Source organism: Pocillopora verrucosa, chromosome 6, assembly GCF_036669915.1.
Source record: "Pocillopora verrucosa isolate sample1 chromosome 6, ASM3666991v2, whole genome shotgun sequence".
In the NCBI taxonomy this organism is placed as follows: Eukaryota; Metazoa; Cnidaria; class Anthozoa; order Scleractinia; family Pocilloporidae; genus Pocillopora; species Pocillopora verrucosa.
The window spans coordinates 17,359,160-17,379,290 of record NC_089317.1 but is presented as its reverse complement, the minus strand read 5'-3'; the positions used below and the strand labels follow the sequence as shown (position 1 = coordinate 17,379,290).

General features: G+C 38.4%; 1 protein-coding gene and 1 long non-coding RNA gene across 2 annotated transcripts; both read right to left on the bottom strand.

Moving 5' to 3' along the window:
* Window positions 1–6,164: 6,164 nt before the first annotated feature.
* On the bottom strand, window positions 6,165–6,890 carry LOC131775118 (uncharacterized). The gene has a single exon (XM_059091206.1). It carries the CDS (start codon window positions 6,888–6,890, stop codon window positions 6,165–6,167), a length of 726 nt encoding a protein of 241 aa, XP_058947189.1.
* Window positions 6,891–16,754: 9,864 nt separating this feature from the next.
* On the bottom strand, window positions 16,755–18,659 carry LOC131775136 (uncharacterized). The gene is made up of 4 exons (XR_010717821.1): window positions 18,615–18,659; window positions 17,911–18,022; window positions 17,235–17,514; window positions 16,755–16,997 (listed from the first exon to the last, which is right to left on the bottom strand). It is a non-coding gene; the product is annotated as an uncharacterized lncRNA (long non-coding RNA).
* Between the last annotated feature and the right edge of the window lie 1,472 nt (window positions 18,660–20,131).

The following is a 20,131-nucleotide window of genomic DNA, read 5'->3' as shown; positions in this document are numbered from 1 at the left end:
TATAAAAATTAAAACTCCCATAGAAAGCAGACCTGACTATTTAGTCGACTGCATCAACATGATGTTGTGGTCCAAGCTGTAGCTGATAAAGAAAACCGTTGCTTGGACATTGCAGCTGGCTTTCTGGGCAGTATGCATGATTCACGAGTTCTGAGAAACGGCGTGTTATATCGGCAAATAAACAATAATGAATTACTACTAGGACCAACTGTAAGAGTTGGCAGTAGGGAAGTGAAGCCCAGTTTGTTGGGCGACAGTGCCTATCCTCTCTCCGGGTGGTTGCTAAAAAACCATACAACGAGGCTATTAATGACCCAGAGGAAATTGACTTTAATAAGGAACTTTCAAGTGCTAGGGTAGCAGTGGAGTGTGAATTTGATATACTGAAAGGACATTGGAGAATTCTTCAAAAGCAACTTGAAAGCAATATAGCCTTTTTGCATAGATGCTGGAGATTTATGGAATGACGATGATGATGGAAATGATGAAGATTTTCCTATCAGGGATGGAAATGCTGATGGTGCAGATCTGAGAGATTTTTTAAAGGAATATCTTTGGAATATGTGAATACATAGAAAGTCTTTAAGGATTGTGTAAAAAAAAACTGTTCCAGTTTCTCAGACTGTGATAACATAGTTTTATTATTTTATTAAAAGTATCGCCAGGAATGAAGTTGATTAATCAATGAAGATTCGTGTACAAAAATGGTAATGCACCAATATCAAAATATATGGAAACACTTAAAGGAAATCATTTGCTATTATAATGATCGATTCAAAAAATTGAAATAGTAAACTCACTGCACAAAACGTCACTAGTTTCTGATCAAGAAAATTTTTAAAAATCATGACAATGCCACCCGTGATGGGCTAATATTAAACAATATTAATAATATGAAACATGCAGTTACAAGAATATTTAAATAAAGAATAAAATTTAAAGTTGTTTTAATCGCTACCTTCTTGTCCCCTCTATATGTATTCTTCAGATACAAAAATAAGTGTTTTTTGATTATAAAATCACAGCAAGCTGCAAGTAGTGCTCTGACGTAATAATCCAAGAGCTAAATTATTTATCTTTCGACTGCATTGCCTGCATGAAAGTGTTCATAAACTGGTTCATTAACTGCAATTGCTGCGTTTGGTTTTTTTCCAGGGCCTCTAGTACTCCAGTTAGTTTCTCTCCACTTTGAAGGGTTTCCACAGTCTCACGGAAAAGACTGATTCTTCATCATCATGTTCCTTCCGTGGAACTTTAGAAGTTTTGGCGCGCTTTCTCTCATCCCTCCATTGACTCTTCCTTTCCCTCTTTTTATTCAGGCCAAACACCGCCAAAGACTGCTCAAACTGCACATCCAAATTTTCCTTGTCCTCGGCCTTTTCTGTGTTGCTTTTTGCTGATCTGACGAACGCGGGGAAATGCTTGGCCTGGATTATTCAAGGTGACTGAAGGTCAAGATGTCTCTATGCCCCAGAACAGAATCTATTTCGTCGTAGAATGGCGAGGTTTTCCTGTCTACTCTTGTCTGGTTACAATTATGATCCTTTGCCAGGATTCATGACCAGCCGTGACAAGAGAACACAAGATATTCGAAGAGAAGAGTGAAATGTGGGACGATGATTTATTCAAGATTCACTGAATTGATTGACAATTTGGTTAAAAGAAAAGCATAAAATGTTTGTTGATCGTAAAAAGTCTTGCATCAAGGACAACGGCATCTTTGAAGATTAATCTCTGTAGAGAAGTTTCTGTCTGCAAAGAGACAAGTAGGTCGCACTTGGCGTGGTCAACTGATGACAGGATTTTGACAGATTTCTGGGTTCTCAAAATAAACTTGTCTCGACTTTGTCTTTAGTGCGACCTAGGCCCAAGCAATGCTCTCTTTTATGTAGGCACCCCCCCCCTCCCTCTTGTGGCAACACGATGGCAAAATTCTGTAGCATACCCATCTAAGCAGTTCCTTTTGATCTCGCAACCATGTTTAATTAAGTAGAGCAACATCCATTGGATAGGTCTTCATCGTAAGTAGAAACTTGTTGAAGGTTGACGTAATTGCTTGAGTATTCAGATGCATGATTTTAAGGTTGGGGCTGAGGATTTCTTGAATATTATCAACCAAGCTTTCATCAAGAAAAGTGTCAGTGGTTGTGTCCAACTCAGAGCATGTGTGGAAAGGTAGTAAGGATACTAAAGACTGGCAACATGTCCATGTCAGTGGTATGTTGGGAAGGACTTGTTTTACGTTAAAGCTAGTGACTCCAGAGCAGCAAGCATGTTTTAATGACATGCAGACCTCACAAAGGACACACTTTTGATTTTTCCAAACTGTTTCCTCACAAGAAGGACAAATAGCAGCAACAATGATGCAGTTACCCTTTTCTTGCTATGACATCCTTTGGTGACAAAACTTCCTTCATAAATAGGATAAATAGGATACACTGTTGGTATTTGGAACAAATAAACACTTTTTTGTGTCATTCAGGCAAGAGTGATTGATGCTAAATATTTTTCTAAACTACATGTGCAAACCGTAATTAATCTAACTCAAAATCCAAGCTTAAATTGCTCATCTAACAAACAAAAATGGTTAGTCTTTTAAAAAAAAACTCCTCCAGTTGTACTTGAACATGCAACACTTCTACATGTTTAATTATTATTATTACACTGTGCCAAATAGCATGCCTTATTGATTTAATTTAAAGTTACAAAAAGTCTTTCTCCTCAAGTTGCCTCCATTTCCAGTCCCTCCACATTTCATAATGATGCTGTTCTGTGATGCTCAATAAGACCCATCCATTGCTATCAATTCGCTGTATGATACTTGACACATCTATCAACTCTTCTGTGGTCTCCTTCATTCAAAATTCCAAGGCTCTATCCCACTTGTAATGAAAAAAAATCTTTGTCTCAACTTCCCCTTCCTTACCTGCCTCCAGTAATCAAAATCTACCATTTCTTCTGTTGTCATTGCTGCATGGTAACACCCTCTTGGAACATTTATCCCTTACTCCTTCCTTAGTTTGAAAAGCTGTTGCTCAGTGATGGCTCTAAGGCCTTGGAATACCTTCTTTCCTTTTTTCGAATAGAGCATCTGTAGGGTTGGAATCTGTGAAGAAGATCAGTCTTCATTAGGAAAGAACCTTTAATGACACTCAGCTCATGAAAGACTGTCTTCACCAAATAGGTATTAAAAAGCACATTCGGCCTACTTTCATTGGGTTGGTTGGACTTCTTTGCTAATGAAGTACCACCAACCAAGTATCAGTATGTTAATGATGATATGCTATAAATTAACTCAAGGGACTATGAAAGCAACCTCATCCTTATGTTAACCCAACAAACAAATTAAGTAATTGATGAAGGAACATCAATCACTTGATGTATTTATAATAATTTGACTTAAAATTTATTGCAGACATAAGGCAATAAAAAAACATCCAAAACTGGTCATCAAAGGACGCATAACACAAAAGTAATAGAAACTGTAATAATAATAGTGATCATAATGATAATAATGATATTCCCCTAAACTACTTGGCATGTTACAAGAACATCTCTGCATAGTATATAAAATAATAATTATAATAATGATGTTCCCCTAAACTACTTAGCATGTTACAAGAACATATCTACATAGTATACAACAACAACAATGGTAATAATAATAATAATAATAATAATAATAATAGTAAGAATAATAATACAGTAAAGTAAGAGAAAACAGAAGCAGGAGAAAACCATAAATCACTCACAAATTCTGCATATGACCTTCAAGGGTCACAGGGTAAGCAAATAGCTCTAGGAGCCAACTCGAACGCACCAGCCAGGCATACAAATTCAAGATCAACAACATATTTAATCACTGACAATGCTTATTGGAGTAGTAGCAATATATGATAATCAAGCGTGGTTCGAATTTGGTGAAGCTCCTAAATAATAGCTTAGATAGCAAAGATAATGTTTTGTAGCGTAGCACGATGGTACTCTCTTCAAAGCAAAATAGCAACTGAACTTGACACAATCAGGACACTTATTTATCGAACGTGTAACGCGATCTAACTTATGTAACCTCGATTCTTATGTAATAATTATGGATGCCAAAAAACGTGATTCAAACAATCGTTAAGCAAAGTGTAAACAATCAAACAAGAGAATAGAATATAAAAAAGGCGTTTCAAAACAAATATTCCAGTCCCTTTATTAAAGGGGGAAAACCCTATAGCCTTTAACAACAATGTAACATGAGATTTAAACTATACTCAAAGTAACGAAATGTGAAGTAATCATAGTTGTTGACACTGAAGTTCCTTTGTGCATTGGCCCATTTTCGCCTTTCTTGTAGCGTGGGTAGATATTCACGAATCCAACACCTCCAATAGACGTTGGCTAAGTGCTGAACTTGTTTCCACCTGCAACTAGGGTAGTTATCTTCTTTGCTGAACCAACCAGGGGGTAAGGTAGGTCCTGATCGCAATAACAACAGGTGGTTGGGCATGAGGGCTTCAGGATCAGTGGGGTCATCTGATACTTTGGTTGTGGATAAGCTGTTGATAATCGCTTCTACTTAACAAATTAGAGTCAGCAAACCCTCGTCATCTAAAGGCTCTTCCTTCGTGAGAGCTTTCATCACCTTCCGCACAGAACGAATGCATCACCCCCATGATATGACCGGGCAGGAGGATTGAAAATCCACTTGATGTTTCTTGCCAGAAGAAAGTCGTGAATTTTGCTTTGATTCCAGTCGCAAACAGCTTCACATAACTCTCTCTTGGCTTTCACAAAATTTCCACCATTGTCAGATCTCATCAGCAGAGTTTGTCCTCTTCAAGCAATACATCGTCTGAGAGCATCAATGAAGGAATCTGTATCCATACTGTGGGCAACTTCGATGTGAATTGCCCAGATTGACAGGCAAGTGAATAGAACTCCGTATCATTTGACGGTGCTTCTTCCTCAGCAAACATCTAACGGCCCAAAACAGTCCACTCCGACATAGCTGAATGGGGGTTCTGAAGGAGTCACTCTATTGTCAGGTAGATTAGCCATTTTTTGTTGACCAACTGCTGCCTGTCTCCTTCTGCAATCAAAGCATGAATTTAAGATATGGCAAAGGGGAATTCGTACTTGGATGATCCAGTACTTCTGTCTGATCAAGTAAGTAAGTAAGTAAGTAATAACTTTATTTAACGAGGGTAAAGACATTGATTACTGGTCACCCAGTAGTTTTCATAATGGCCCTCCTACAATTAAAGTACTAAAATGTATCGATTGAATAATTGACTACCTATATAATCTACAAACTAAAATTACATTAAGAACTACTATTAATACAATATTGATTGATTTACTACTAATGAAACTAAAAAGGTTTACGAATCTTAAAATGATCAAGAAAAGAAGTCATACTACGGTAAAATTTAACTAAGTAATTTTTAAAATTAGTATGAGAGAGTGTTTTTGGTTCGGGATCAAGAGCGTTCCACAAACGGCAAGCGCTTGAGTGAAACGTTCTAAGGCCAGAGTTCCTTTTACAAGCTGGTGTTGTAATATTGTTATTAGAAGCGGATCTCGTGTTATAATTATGGGTGTTACTTATGTGTTCAATATATTTATTAAAATAAGCCGGGCAATGTCCTTGATTTATTTTATGAAGCAAATAAAGCTTCCTAATACGTATGATATCATCTATAGGCAGCCAATGTAATTTGTTAAAAAGCTTGACTGAGTTTTCGTGAGTATCAGCATCTAAAATAAGCCTAGCACATCGTTTCTGTAGTCGTAAAACTCTTTGGAGATTACCATGATCAAGGATGGAGTGTGCTCGAGACCAGAGTTACCACTGATCAAATGGTAGTGGTGCATGATGGGTTCTGAAACGTGGTGATCTTTAAGGAGTATAACAGGATGTTTAGCCTCTTTCTTGATAGCCGAATTATGTAGCCGACCACCGACGCATATGATTCCCTCCACGAAAACTGGATCTAGCTTGACAATGCTGCTTGATTTTTTCACTTCTCTCTGCACCGTTCTCAAAGAGAGCAATTCTTCATAGAAGCCCAGGTCTTGGACAGCTCTGATTATAGCCTTTTCGGCAGAGGGCTCAATTTCTTCTCACTACAGGGCTGTATCACTTCTCCTCGCTTTTGCTTGGTAACAGCGTTTCTTCAACAATCTTTAAACCATAGCATCCAGGCCACACACTTCTTTAGCTGAAGCCGCAAGGAGAAACGCTCGAATAATTTGTTGATAACTTGGTTGGCGGGGTGGGCCACAATGAGGAATGTAGTTGTATTTTCTTCAGATGTGCGTAGCTCCTCTTCTCTATCTTCGTACATAGCAGCAGGGCGTTTTGGCCAACTTTCCTCATTCTGCCAAAGAAAACATGGACCCATACACCAGTGGTTACTCCCTACGATGACATCCACAGTCAATCCTCTTGAGGCGTCATCAGTGGGATTGAGATTCGTTTCAACATACTTCCACTGGATAGGGGAAGATTGTTCACTTATTGCTGATACTCGATTTGCAACAAATGTTTGATATCTGCTACCTTTATTCTCCGCATAGCGTAGGACACACGTGCTATCTGTCCAGAAGAAAGACTCTTCAATTCTGTACTCCAACTCTTCACGAATCATCCTGTCCAATCTTGTAGACAGCACAATGGCGGAGAGCTCCATCCTCGGAATGGTAACTGGTTTTAGTGGAGCTAGCAACACAAAGCAGCAATGAACATTGCCTTGTGAGTTGACGAGCCACAGATAGGACACTGCACCATAAGCCAGTTGAGAAGCATCAGAAAAATAAAGGAGTTGGCAGGAGACAACTTCTCCAAAATCTGGAGGATTGAAACATCGATCAACAGAAAACTCTTGAAGCTTTGGCAGCATTTCAACCTAAGCCTTCCATCGTTCAAAATCTTCAGGAATCTTGTCATCTCAACCAGGCTTCTTCTAGCAGAGGTCTTGGAGGATTAGCTTAGCTGTGAGGATAAAGGGGGGCTACAAATCCGAGTGGGTCATATACTGAACTGACCACCAGCAGGATTCCTCTTCTTGTAGTTGGTCTGTCCTTCATGGTGATCTTGAAGCCAAAGGTATCTGTGGCTATGTGCTAACGCATGCCCAGGACTCTTTCAATAGGGGCATGATCAAAGTCCAAATCCTTCACTGATGTCACGTGCTCTGAGGAAGCGATGGATTCCATAACTTCAGAAGAGTTGGGTAGCCACTTGGCCAAGTGAAACTCACCCTTCTTAAATAGACTCATTAGATCTTTCAGGTGGGTAATGGCGGTTTGCTCTGATTTGACTGACTTCAAGCAGTCATCCTTGTAAAAGTTTCACTTTACTGTAGCTGCTATTTCTGACCCAAAGTCCTTTTCGTTGTCATCTGTGGTTTCCATAGTGAAATGAATACTAGGGTGGAGTCCATTGAGTACATTGAGTACATTCAATGGACTCCACCCTAGTATTCATTTCACTATGGAACTTTCCAACAACGATTCAATTCCTTTTATTGGAACGTTGATAACAAAGAACGGCAACAAGCTGGAGACTCAGGTCTATCGTAAACCTACGAACACGGGCCTTTTACTTCATTTTCAAAGTCACACCGATTTACGCTACAAGAAGTGTCTTATCAAAACAATGGTTCATCGTGCAAAGGAATTGTCCTCTACGCATCAAGCATTCGTCGATGAGTGTAGGCATCTAAAATCTATGTTTCATCGCCTTGGTTACCCTAGTTCTTTGGTGAACTGTATTATCGACAAATGTGATTATTCCTCTACACCAGATACTAAGACAAAATCTGATGAAACTTTAAGAGTCAGTATTCCTTTCAAAGATCAAGTCTCAGCGAACATTGCCAAAAGACAAATGCGCGATCTCAGTTCAAAAATCGGCATTGACGTACAACCAGTCTACACCAGTAAGAAACTTGAGCAGGACCTAAAGCTTAAAGAAATCAAGCCACGCATCGTAAATCAGCATAGCGTTGTTTACTGTTTTAAATGTGATTTGTGTGATTCAAATTACGTCGGATATACGACGCGCCATTTGTTTCAACGCATTGCTGATCATCGATACTCTGCCATTGGTCGCCACCTGAGAGATGCCCATGGGAACGTTGACTTACTCAATGAGAGCCAGTTTAGAATGCTTAAAAAATGTGGCACGAAATGGGATTGTCTTGTTTATGAAATGTTGTACATAAGAACAATAAGGCCCAATTTAAACACCCAGAGCGATTCCATTAGGGCCAAACTCTTTGTTTAACTTTTAACGCCTTGTAATTTATTCACCGTTTTATTATATATATACTCGATTTTATTATTCTTTTTCACTTGATAATGACGTTCTGGAAACGTCGAAACGTCGTGTTATGCTTTATAATATTTTATCGCAGATTTTTATTGTCAAAAGTTAAAAAGGACGCCAAAATAGGCAGAATACGGCGAGAGGAACACGAAAGAGAACAATAAAGGGCATAAGTAAAAAGGCGAGTTTCTAGCGAAGAGCAACTCGAGAAGGAAATACAAAGTCGCTTCTGAAAACAGACAGAAAAGAGGTCATCAACAAAGAGAAGCGAACTGCAAAGGATCCGCGAAAGAAGAGGAGGTAAGTCGTGTCCTATCTGGATTTTCTCTTACGCTAAGACTCAGAAAAAAATTCAAACTTTTTTTTACCAATCGTCGTTTGATACTAGCTTCAGTTTTTAATTCAACTGATCACGTTTCGGTTAAACATTGACTCTGGCATTCATCGCCTAAAAACTCTTACGCCGATTCATCGCTCGAATAATATTGCAAAGTGTTCGTATTCTTCAAGTTATTTCTTGTCCTTTCGTTTGAAAGTTTAATACAGTCGTGGTGTTATGGGAAAAGAAGTTATCTTACTTATTTTGTTTTGCCTAGAAAGTTTTTAAATGATGTCGAACGGCGAGCGCAAGTTTCTTCTTTTTTTTCTCTTTAGTTAATCATCGCAGGATTTACACTATTCATTTGAAAAATTTGCGCTTTCCCGAAGATCTGTTGTTTTACCCTAAGAACGAAGTAATGGCCTTTCCCAAAGTTAAAATAAAATGGGATTGAGTCAGCAATGTGCATGTTTACGTTATGGCTAACGCGCTAATTTGATTTTGACGATATTGTCATGTGAGAACCCGTCAAACATTTGAGAATCAAATTACGGACCGCAAATGTGTGGTGCAAACAAACTTAGGGGTAAAATGGAGATGGTTCTACAGCGGGATGAGTGAATTTAATTGTTTGGTTGTCGTACTTTTCAGCGCTATGTTTTCATGCTTTCTACTCAATTCGTTCGAACTTCAGGAAATGGTTTGTGTCACAAAACATGGAGCCACTTTCTCTTCGCTCAACATCTCGAGGCGTTATGATGAACATGCTTGCGATACGATTTTTTTTTTCTTATACTGGAAACTGAAGAATTAATCTCTAAAATTGGTAGTCATCATTTTGCAAGAAGCGTCCGAGCTGTGATCGTGCAATTAATCGGGGTTCTGGCAATTTGACCTCACAAGCGCGCTGGTAAACACATGGTTCGCTTAAATAATTGTTGTTTACAGTTATCGAATTCCAGAGCAGTTTTTGAGAGTCTGTTTCTGTAACCTTCCTGGACAGTTTCTATTAAATTCATTGAGGTTTAGTCTCGGAATTTCATGAGCGATTATGAATGATAGATTCGTATCGGCACCATAATTTAGGGAAATTTTGTCAACATATTAACAGATTACAATTCACAAACCATTTCTGTAACCTACTTGGATATTCTCTCTTGGAGTAATTGAGTCACACCCTCGGAATTTCATTAGTAATTAAGAACGACAAATCCGTATATATAGCGCAAGTAAAGCACATTTTAAACTTTCATACGATTGTAGGAAACTATACTTAATTAACTCTCGATAAATTGGCCTGACATAACTCGATGATTATTTTATTATTTTGTAGCCCCAAAAGCCCGGCTTGTGACTCTGGAGGTACTGAACTTGATGTATTTGATACACAAGGCACCCTTTAAGGAGGAAGGTTAGAATATAATTGCTTTTATGACCATATATTGCGCTCGGTTAACATATGTAGATAATTACTTAAAAAATACTTATTATAGCTGTATTCAGAAGCATAGACATGTAGACAATATGGTTCTGCTTTATTTTATTGAAAGGGGTTTCTTTTTGTGTAACATGTATCCATCCTTTAATTTCCTCCTTAACCTGCCTGCAAATAATTGAATTTTGTTTGAATTCAAGATAAAACAGAAGTCTTGCAGAGTTCTCATTCGAGATGGAATTCAGGTGAGAACATCAGTAAACAAGTTAAAATCATATGCTTCTCCTGAATCTTTAATTTTATTGCCCTGGTTTTTTCCAGAAACCCTATTTTATATCTCTGTGTGACAGCTAATGATTAAAACCTCAGTGAATAGATATGCTATATTTTAGTAGTTTTTTAAACTCTATCTTTTTGTTTTTGGCATTTACTATTTTTAAATTCATAAATGGCATTCCCTTTTCATCCTTGTAAAGAGATGTTGCACATTTCTTTAACTAAAATATGAATTATGAAGTCAACTGAATTTCGATGAGTTTGAAACTTCATTCTACATAAGAACACTTTACTGGCTTATACTGTTATATTTATTTGCTGCCTTTCTGTTACAAATAATTACCATATGTGTCTCAACCCTTTAACACCCAAAATTTCATGAGTAATCCTCCTTACTGTCTGCCATACAATTTATGTGATGTTAAATTTGAGAACTCCCAAGATCTCATTTGTAATTCTCCTCACTATCTCCTATACAGTTCTTGTGATGTTAGTTTGGAGGATTTAGTATTGGATCATCTTATAATCCCCTAACCGATATTTTTCTTTATTCTCATCACTTGTCTGCTTGATAATGTTTTGATATTGTAAGGACAAATCCTTTCTTGGTCACTTATGGGAGTTAAAGGGTTAAAATGGGGGATTCCAACATATTGTAATGATTGAAATATTCTTATGCTTTCAAATGTACCATTAACAAAAAAATGTGATGAGAATCTGATGATATGAAACACTTGCAATGGAAAAACTTGTTGCTGGTAGCTTATATCTTTAATGCTTAATTTTTCATGGGAAATGCTTTTCTTTGAAAGTGGGAATACAGACAAATAATAAAAAGGCAAATTGACAATCATACCTTAGTGCTTGACATGCTTCACTCATACATGTCAGTTGTGTGTATATACCTACCATTGTAGAGGTGTCTTTAAAAAGGTTTTTTTTTTTTGTTACACAGGGCAACCTTCAGGGTGGAAGAGTAGAAGACCACAGAATCATGTTTACTTGGCATTTGTACTTAATGCAGTCATATATTCAAGCAGTAATCTACATATATAACTGATTACATGATGTCTTTAACCCTTTACACTTCAATATCAGAATTCATATTCTCCAAACTGTTCTGTATATATTTCCTTATGTGCTGGCAAGGAGAATTTGTTTAACAATCAAGAGTTTCTTCAGTTGATTATCATTTCCTTTATTCTCATGACCTTAATGTGTGGCTCAGGGGTGATATTGAATGGAGAAATTAGATGCCAGTCACTCTCAGGGATTAAAGTGTTATTAGCTGTACACATTTTTATGTATATGTTCCTCGCATTTGTTGGCAACAATATGTAACAGGATGATCATGCTGAAGATAGTCTAAAAAAGGATTGAACTCCACTGTAAGAATTAGGTAACTAATTTGGAAACTTTAGCACTTGGTACATACACCATGGCTTGCAATTCTGATGATTACAGTTTGCTGAGGTAATTGAAATGTTAGTCCCCGTGCAGGAACCTTCCACTTGACCTGTACAGTCATGTGCTATGAGATAACTGTAGAAAAATGCATTTGTGTTGGCAGAACTATTGTGAATAAAGTACCACCTAGAGACAAAAATAAATGATTTCCTGTAAGCATGAACACTTTTGGAGAAGGTATGGTGGTAAATGACCCTTCTTTTGCTACGATGCATAGGGTCTGATGATTGTCATGTATATCTTTTAGCTTTCAAACTTTCAACTTTGTATTAATTGTAGCTGTTTACTATGTCTTAATTCTCTGTACCATAAGCCCTCAAAAGTTGAAGCAGGCAAGTCGGATCATGTGTACTATAGGTGGACTCGGTCGACATATCGGGCGACAGTCGACCGATATATCGGTCGACTATCGGTCGACTATCGGTCGACTATCGGTCGACAATCGACCGACTATCGGTCGACTGTCGACCGACTATCGGTCGATAGTCGACCGATATATCGGCCGACAGTCGACCGATAAATGTGTCGACCGATATAGTCTTAAACCATCGATACTCGACCGCTACATGACCGATACTTGACCGATACATGACCGATACTTGACCGATACATGACCGATACTTGACCGATACATGACCGATACTTGACCGATACTTGACCGATACATGACCGATACTTGACCGATACATGACCGATACTTGACCGATACATGACCGATACTTGACCGATACTTGACCGATACTTGACCGATTTACGACCGATACTTGACCGATACATGACCGATACATGACCGACACTTGACCGATACTTGACCGACACTTGACCGATACTTGACCGACACTTGACCGATACTTGACCGATTCACGACCGATACTTGACCGATACATGACCGATACTTGAACGATACATGACCGATACTTCACCGCTACTTCACCGATACTTGACCGACACTTCACCGATACTTGACCGACACTTCACCGATACTTCACTGATACTTGGCCGATAATTCATTGCCCCCCGGGGGTAAGGGTTTATTCCACGATAAAAGATATAAAACTCTAATAAGTAATATGATTACCTCATAATTTACATGTAAATTGCGTGTCTGGAATCCAGTTTAAAATTTCTCTTGTGGCGGCCATAGCGCGTATCGTCTCCGGCAGCGAATTCCAAGTCCTTACAGCGGCGAAGTAACGAAGAGACCTTAGACCATGTTTTGTACATCTTACTTTAGGTATCAAAGCATATTTGTGCCCCTTTAATTACGATGCGTGTTCTTTACTTGAAATGAATTATCTGTAGTGGTGGGTGTCTTCTTTTGAAAACATCTGTCTATCGTAATTAACATATCTTGGGTGAGACGACCCTTTAATGTGTTTTGTAAACCAATCAAATTGAGCATTCTTTCTTAATGAAGGGTCTTTGCTATAAATACATGTCATACCTAAGTGCACGGTCCTTTACCCTCTCTAGTTTTTCAAGTATATTCAACCTATTGACTTTGCCTGTTACTTTTCCGGAGATAGATGTGGTGTGAGAATTAAGGATCTGTGTTCACTTACAGTAGATCAAAATTATGAGATATACAACGCACGATGTTTATTGCGTTGGAGACTTACTACACCCTTTTCAAAGGTTAGGTTATATTTGGTTTTATTATCTGTGCTTTGGAAGCTTATTTCATTGGACAATGAATGGCATTTTAACTTTTTTTCCGCCGCCGCTGTCATTATTCTTTAAAAAAAAGTGTCACCGTCTGTCGATAAAGAGCACACAATTCGACTATTTAAAGGGTTAAAAACCTCCAGTTTGAGACATGACGGCAAACGGGACGTCGGTAGAGTGAACTCGCAATACTTCCAGCCGCACTCATAAAGTTTTGATTTCTATTTCATTCTATATCAAGCGCGTGTTTTTAGTAAACGTCAAAACAATTCTAACACTGTTTGTTCCCATTGGACCGCGAGTAAGGAAATTTCATTTTCCGATGATGTAGTGTTCAACGCTGGTGTACTAAATGGTGGTGACGGTAAAAAATGTAGATCGTATTAGGTTCCGTAACTTTGTAAATCCACTTTATAGGGATACAACTGTTTCGAGATATTTGTCCGACAAAATGGAGCAAAACAATGGCTGTGTGCAAGTGTTTTAAAAAACATTGGTTAATTTCCTTACTGTCCTCCGTAATACAAGATAACTGGTAACTACAGTTTGTCATCCAAAAAAAAATTACATTCCTGAAACTCAAATGGGAAATGGTTTTTGATCGCATGCATTTTAGCGAAAGCTTAATTGACTTTCTTTCCTTTGATTTGTAAAAACAAAGTAAAATGCGAGAAATTGGACCTTTCTCGGAAACCTTCGATTTTTTTTTACTGCTCGGTGTATTCATTGGTTCAAATGATATAGATATAGAATGTGAACCGCGAAGCACCCCTAATATAAATTATAATTTTTTTTAAATAAATATTTGGGTGCTGGAAGAAGGAAATACTGCCGATACAATAAATCCCCCTGGGTTACTACCCTTTTAAGGGAAATTTGGGAGTCCTCACGGGGCAAAGAAAATTTGACCAAGTGGGGATTGAAGCCACGACCTCCGAATTAGATCTACCGACTGAGCTACGAGACCAGCACGAGAGCAGGTCGGGGTAAATTAGGTAGTCAATCGCGATAAATGTGCAAATGATATCATATGTACAAAACGGGGTAGTGTGGGGAGAAATTAGCATTTGAGGGTGTGTTTGCGTGTGCTTCGTGTGAGCCTATTGCTGCATAAAATGGAAATAACATAAATTAATAATAAGAAATACAATGAAAATAAAAGAAATAAGAAATAATGAAATATATATTATAAAAAAAATAATAAAATAATACATATCTCGTTTCGCTCCAGGAGTCTTTGTGTGGGTAGTTATTTGAAGTTGCCCAACCCCCCTACCCACGGGAAAAACTGAAAACTTCAAACATTTTCCACCCTAGGGTCACAAGGGCCGATCTTGTCCCGGGTATTACCTCGGGAGGGTGGTAACCGTAGGAAATCAGCGTTGTTGTTCAGCCTACAGGATTGAATAGTATTTGAATTTATTATTAGTTTTGTTATTGCTATTTTATGCAGTAATAGGCTCACAGGAAGCATTAAGGAAGGTCTCTTCCCACCCCCCCCACCCCAAAAAACACGCAGACACACACACCCTCAAATGCTAATTTCTCTCCATACCGAGCAGTGAAAAACAAATCGACGATTTCCGTTAAAGGTCCAATTTCTTGTATTTTACTTTGCAGATTTCATGCGTATTACCCACATTTGACCGTATGTTATCTGTGTGTTACTCCATGTATTCTATGTTACTTTTATGTTACTCATATGTATCTGTGTGCGCCCGTATGACTCGTAATTACTCGTATGTACTTGTATGTTACTCGTAGTGCTCGTGTGGTGTTTTAGTCACTATCCTTTGAAGATCAATTGAACAAATGTAAGCTTATTTGCACCTTATCTTCTTCTCGCGAATGGCTATAGCACGTTTTATTCTCTTCTCTTCCATCCCAGCAAGTCGATCTCACCGTAGTGACTTCAACAGAAAAATAGCGCCATCCGAATTATTCCCAAAATCTTCGGCAAAACCTGTAGCCAGATTAGAGCCAAAATGCCAAAAACTGTGCGCATTTTACCTTGAAAATGTTAACAATTAATGTGTCATCAAGAAATGTGCCCATAAAGAGATTCACCTCGATGCCTCGTATACATTGTATTTCATCACACAAATCCTAACTTCCTACAAGAATACCTTAAGGAATTCATTTGGAGAAGATGGCGTGGTGAGCTTCACCTGATGGAGGACATTGCAGAACAATATCCACTTTAAATACCCAGAGGTGGGGGTACTCCCATATACATGTTTGTGCCGCGGGATAGGGTATGGTTTTGGCGGTTATCGTTTTTCCTCTGTTAGCATTGTGTTTCCGTTGTGATCTTTAGATAGGATATGTAAATTGTATCGGCTAAAATTGCAGTGTGTAAATGGCCAGCTAAACCAAAAGAAAATTCCGCTAAAATTGTCAACAAAGCGATTTTATCTAGATTTGTGTTTTGCCGCGCGTGGTTAGCCGTTGTTTGGTTATTGTTTTTCCTTGAAGAGGGTGTCATATTTCGTGTTTGGACAATTCTTGTTTGTTTCATCCTTAAAGTGGGACAGGGTTCAAGACTCTTCGAGGCACACACTTATTCAAAATTTACGGGAGTACCCCCCTCCCCCGAAACGGGACAGTTCCTGTGACCTTAGTGCAACATTGGTGCAATTTGGTATTTTTTTCAATTTTAGACTCAGAAGCATATACGGTAAAAACCCGCTAATAGGAACCTAATTTTTTCCAAGTAAGGCTAAGAAGGTTATTATAAAAGATGGTGCTTAACTGGAAAATTTGGCTACTCAGGTTCTTTAACAGGTTCTTGTTTTCAAATAGACTGCGAGCAGTCTCTTTTGCTGTGAAATCCCACTGGAACGAACGGGGAAAAAGCGGACGTGATCGACGAGCGATGAGGGGCGAGGCCGTGATCTGCGAGCAGCAGGGGCGCCAGTCACAGCGAAAAGAGATCGCAGCTTGGCCGCTCACCGCTCGTCGATCGCGCCCTCTGCTCGCAGTCTAGTTTTCAAAATAAATGAGTTGTTTGTCATTGGAGGGCGTGGCCTATTTTTGGTATTGTATGCATAATATGTTAAAAATCCAAGCATATATGTACCAAGTTTACAACAGTTCGGGCCATAACCATTTCTGGATATCGGTTTCGAGCTTTGTGATTGGGTGAGATCAAAACCAAATCAAAGCAAATTTGGCCGAGAGGTGCTGGAAACAAGAAGAAGCTGATTTTTTTTTTTTTTGTGGCGGCCATGTTGTAATGCGGTAGTAAGCTGAAACAAAATTCGCTAATAAGGACTGGACGTAAGATACCATTAAAAATATTCGTTTATTTCAAACATTCAACATGCATGTCCTCGACATTCTCGCATTCTGGAAGAGTAAAGCGGATTCTTTCTAGCACAAATTCTTTGTAACGCTGTGGTCCTTCCACCAAGAGCGTCACAGGAATAAAAACTCCTCCGCCAGTCTGTTTGTATCTGGAGAACTTCTGGGTAGAGCTTGGCTTCGATGTTACTGTCCGTTCTCCGTTGATTTCCCTATTTTGGGTTACAAGAAAACCAATTAAATAAGGTTGAACCAAATAACGCGCACTGATAACAATTGGGACGAGTGAGGTGTGAGATCGCGGAATCGGGACTATTTCATTTCTCTCCAGTATAGGTCGAGGAAAGACAATATCTTGCTTCTCTCCGATTTTTAAATAGACATTATCAATTTCAGTCCATCAAGCCTTTACGAAAAAGTAACAGTAAAGCAAGAAAACAGTAACTTACCCTTCAATTCCTGGTTATTTTGCCACATCGAAGCAAAGCATGCAGCTGTATGTTTAGAAAGTGCTGAACCGTGCCGATCTGCTGCCCTTTGACATCTCCTAAAGTGTATGTCTTTCTCTGCGATTTGCTGAAAATCTGGACTTCTCGTAGAGCCTCTGGAATGCGTTCCATTTCTCGTGGAAGAAGACAAGCCAGTGCATGCGAGTCATACGTGTTGTCGTCTTCACTTTGAATAACAAGCGGTGTTCCACGTGGAGCTTTGATCTTGAAATTATGATACCTGGAAAATAAACGCCAATAAATACATGAGTGGGATAAAATAAAATCAAGTAGTCACAATCTATATTAAGACGAATACACATGATCGAATTCAATGCAAGAGAATCATGCAAGGTATTTTGCGCGCTATTGATCGATTCGCGGGAGAATCTAGGTCTCAGAACACTACAAATTCGGTCATACAGCTTTTAGTCAGCAATGATATGTCCTTTACAATTACCCTTTGATTTGAACACCCTGTATAGAAAGTTTGTTTAGGTAATCACTTCAAAATGTGAAAGCACGAGCGGTGTTTCTAAACGAGTTTCACAATTACAGACAAGTCCCTTGTGGTTTTAATTTTTTTGTAATAGTGGGAAAATTTCACTATCATCAGTTCGTGTAGTTAAACTCCAACCTTTGTTTCCGGAATGCTGTAATAGAGACACTTCGGCAAGGCTTTCCACCAATGTGATTTCTTTATTTTCATCTTCATGCCGCTCTTATCGCACATTTCCCGGATACGATACCTGAAAATGTGAGAGCTCAGTGAACGAATACCTCTTTGTTTTATGTTTGCCCGAAGGAGAACTTACTCGCTGGATAATCACATTTATGTGTTAGATCCGTGGTTTCCTGAAATTATTTTTTAGTGTGCATTCGCCTTGGCTGAATGAATCTCTCTGATGTTAAGATCGACATTGATTCGAAATTTCATCCAGAGCTCCGATTTAAAAGATTCTTTGTTTGTAGCACTGACCCAGGTCCGTGGCAGATTTGTGCCACAAAGACAACAGTGTCTCGAGATACTGAATGTGTTCATCCATGCTGTTGGCTTGATCTGAATTCACAATGTAGGCTTATAAAGGTCCGATAAATAATTGTCCTTTTACTTTAAATTGGCCGGCCACAACGTATGGTTAAAATTTATGGTTTACACGATACTCCGATGGATCTGAACAAAGGAATCCATCTGGTAGTTTGCACACTAACAGACTTTCAACATTCGTGCACTCGAGCAAAAAACTCGTGCACTCGATTAGAATTTTGACAAATTGGAAGCAAATTTATTCTAGTTTTTTAAAAGATTCTTTTTAGGAATCAAAAAAAAAGGTTGCATACCTGAAAACCTCAACTAAATAGAGGTTATTCCTCGATCGAGCCCTTGGCAACATGGTCCTCCACCCGACTTTTCATCTGAATTTTTCCTTCTCGTCATCGCGACCACCATCAGTTCTTTGCTTGTTGTGTGTAATTGCTTGTCTTCTGTAATTTTGCAAGGTTTCATGGGATATGGGTATGGAACTAAGTCGCTAGGGCTCGAATGAAGTAATGAGTGAGTTTCCTCGATGTCCCACTACGACATCCATGTTGGTGACGTCATCAAGTATCCAGAAATGGTTATGGCCTGGGCTGTACAAAGCTATCCAAGATAAACAGAACAAAACGCAACATTAATACATGGAACTGTGTTGTTGCTTTGACGGAATTTCTCAAAAAAAAGAACCTGTTTCAAAGTTGTAGGCTAAAACAGATTCTCGTGTAAAAGGAGTTTTAATGTACAATTTTTGTCTAACATTTTCAGTTAACCTTTTTTTTGGTAAAATCTAGGTTCTTAAGAAAGGGTTTTTTACTGTACCTGTAATAAATTCAAACATTGCAATAGTCTAGCACACTCGAGTTAATTTACGCGAGGTATTTTGAGCATTTGACGTCATTTTCCCTAATTCTCAACCAGGCTATAACTGGAACGAGATAAAGAAATGGCGACTGCAACTTCTCGGAAAAAAAAATACAAATTAAAAAAAGATTTCTGATGGTCGTAATGGATTGATATTTAGCAAGGTATTTTAGACAGTCATATTTTACACGAAATTATAAAAATGGATATGGATAGTTTGATCGTAGTAGCACTTTAAAAACATTACTTTCCCCCTACACTTCTGGAGGTGGAAGTCTACGAGAAGTTTCCATTTACCCACTTTTTGTTTAGCAATTTATTAAAGCTTTGAATATCTATCATCTTGAGGCCTCCTTTATCGTAATCATTGATCATTTGTGTCCTTTTAAGTTTGTCCCCTTTGCTTTCCCAGAGAAAGTCATATAGCAGGGTATCGATTTCCTTAAGTGCACCCTGATGCGTTGGAAGAGAGGTTAAAGCATGTACAATTTGGGATACTGCCAAAGCTTTTATTATCGTGATTTTACCTAGAAGAGTAAGTCTCCTAGCAGACCAGCTGCTTAGGATGTTTTTTACTCTCTCAATTTTCTCTGAAAAAATGGCATCGCTAGAACACATCAGAACGCTTTAAAGGTAGTGCAAAATGCGATGGAAAATTTGGAGCTATGCGATGTTTGGAGAATTTTTAATCCAAATGGCAAGAGGATTATCTGGAGGCAAAGACAACTAGATATTCATTGCAGACTTGATTTTTTTTTAGTAAGTCAAACTACAGTACTTACCCGCTTATAAGAATCTGAGTTCTCAGTTCTAAATGTACTCGTAGGGTGTACTTATGTGAATTCTAATTCAAAACCAACATGTACATACTACTGTTTTTAATACATTATTTATACCAAATTTAGAGATTTTTATAGTTCATACATGTTTAAGTTCACTACTTTTGAGAGTCATGTCT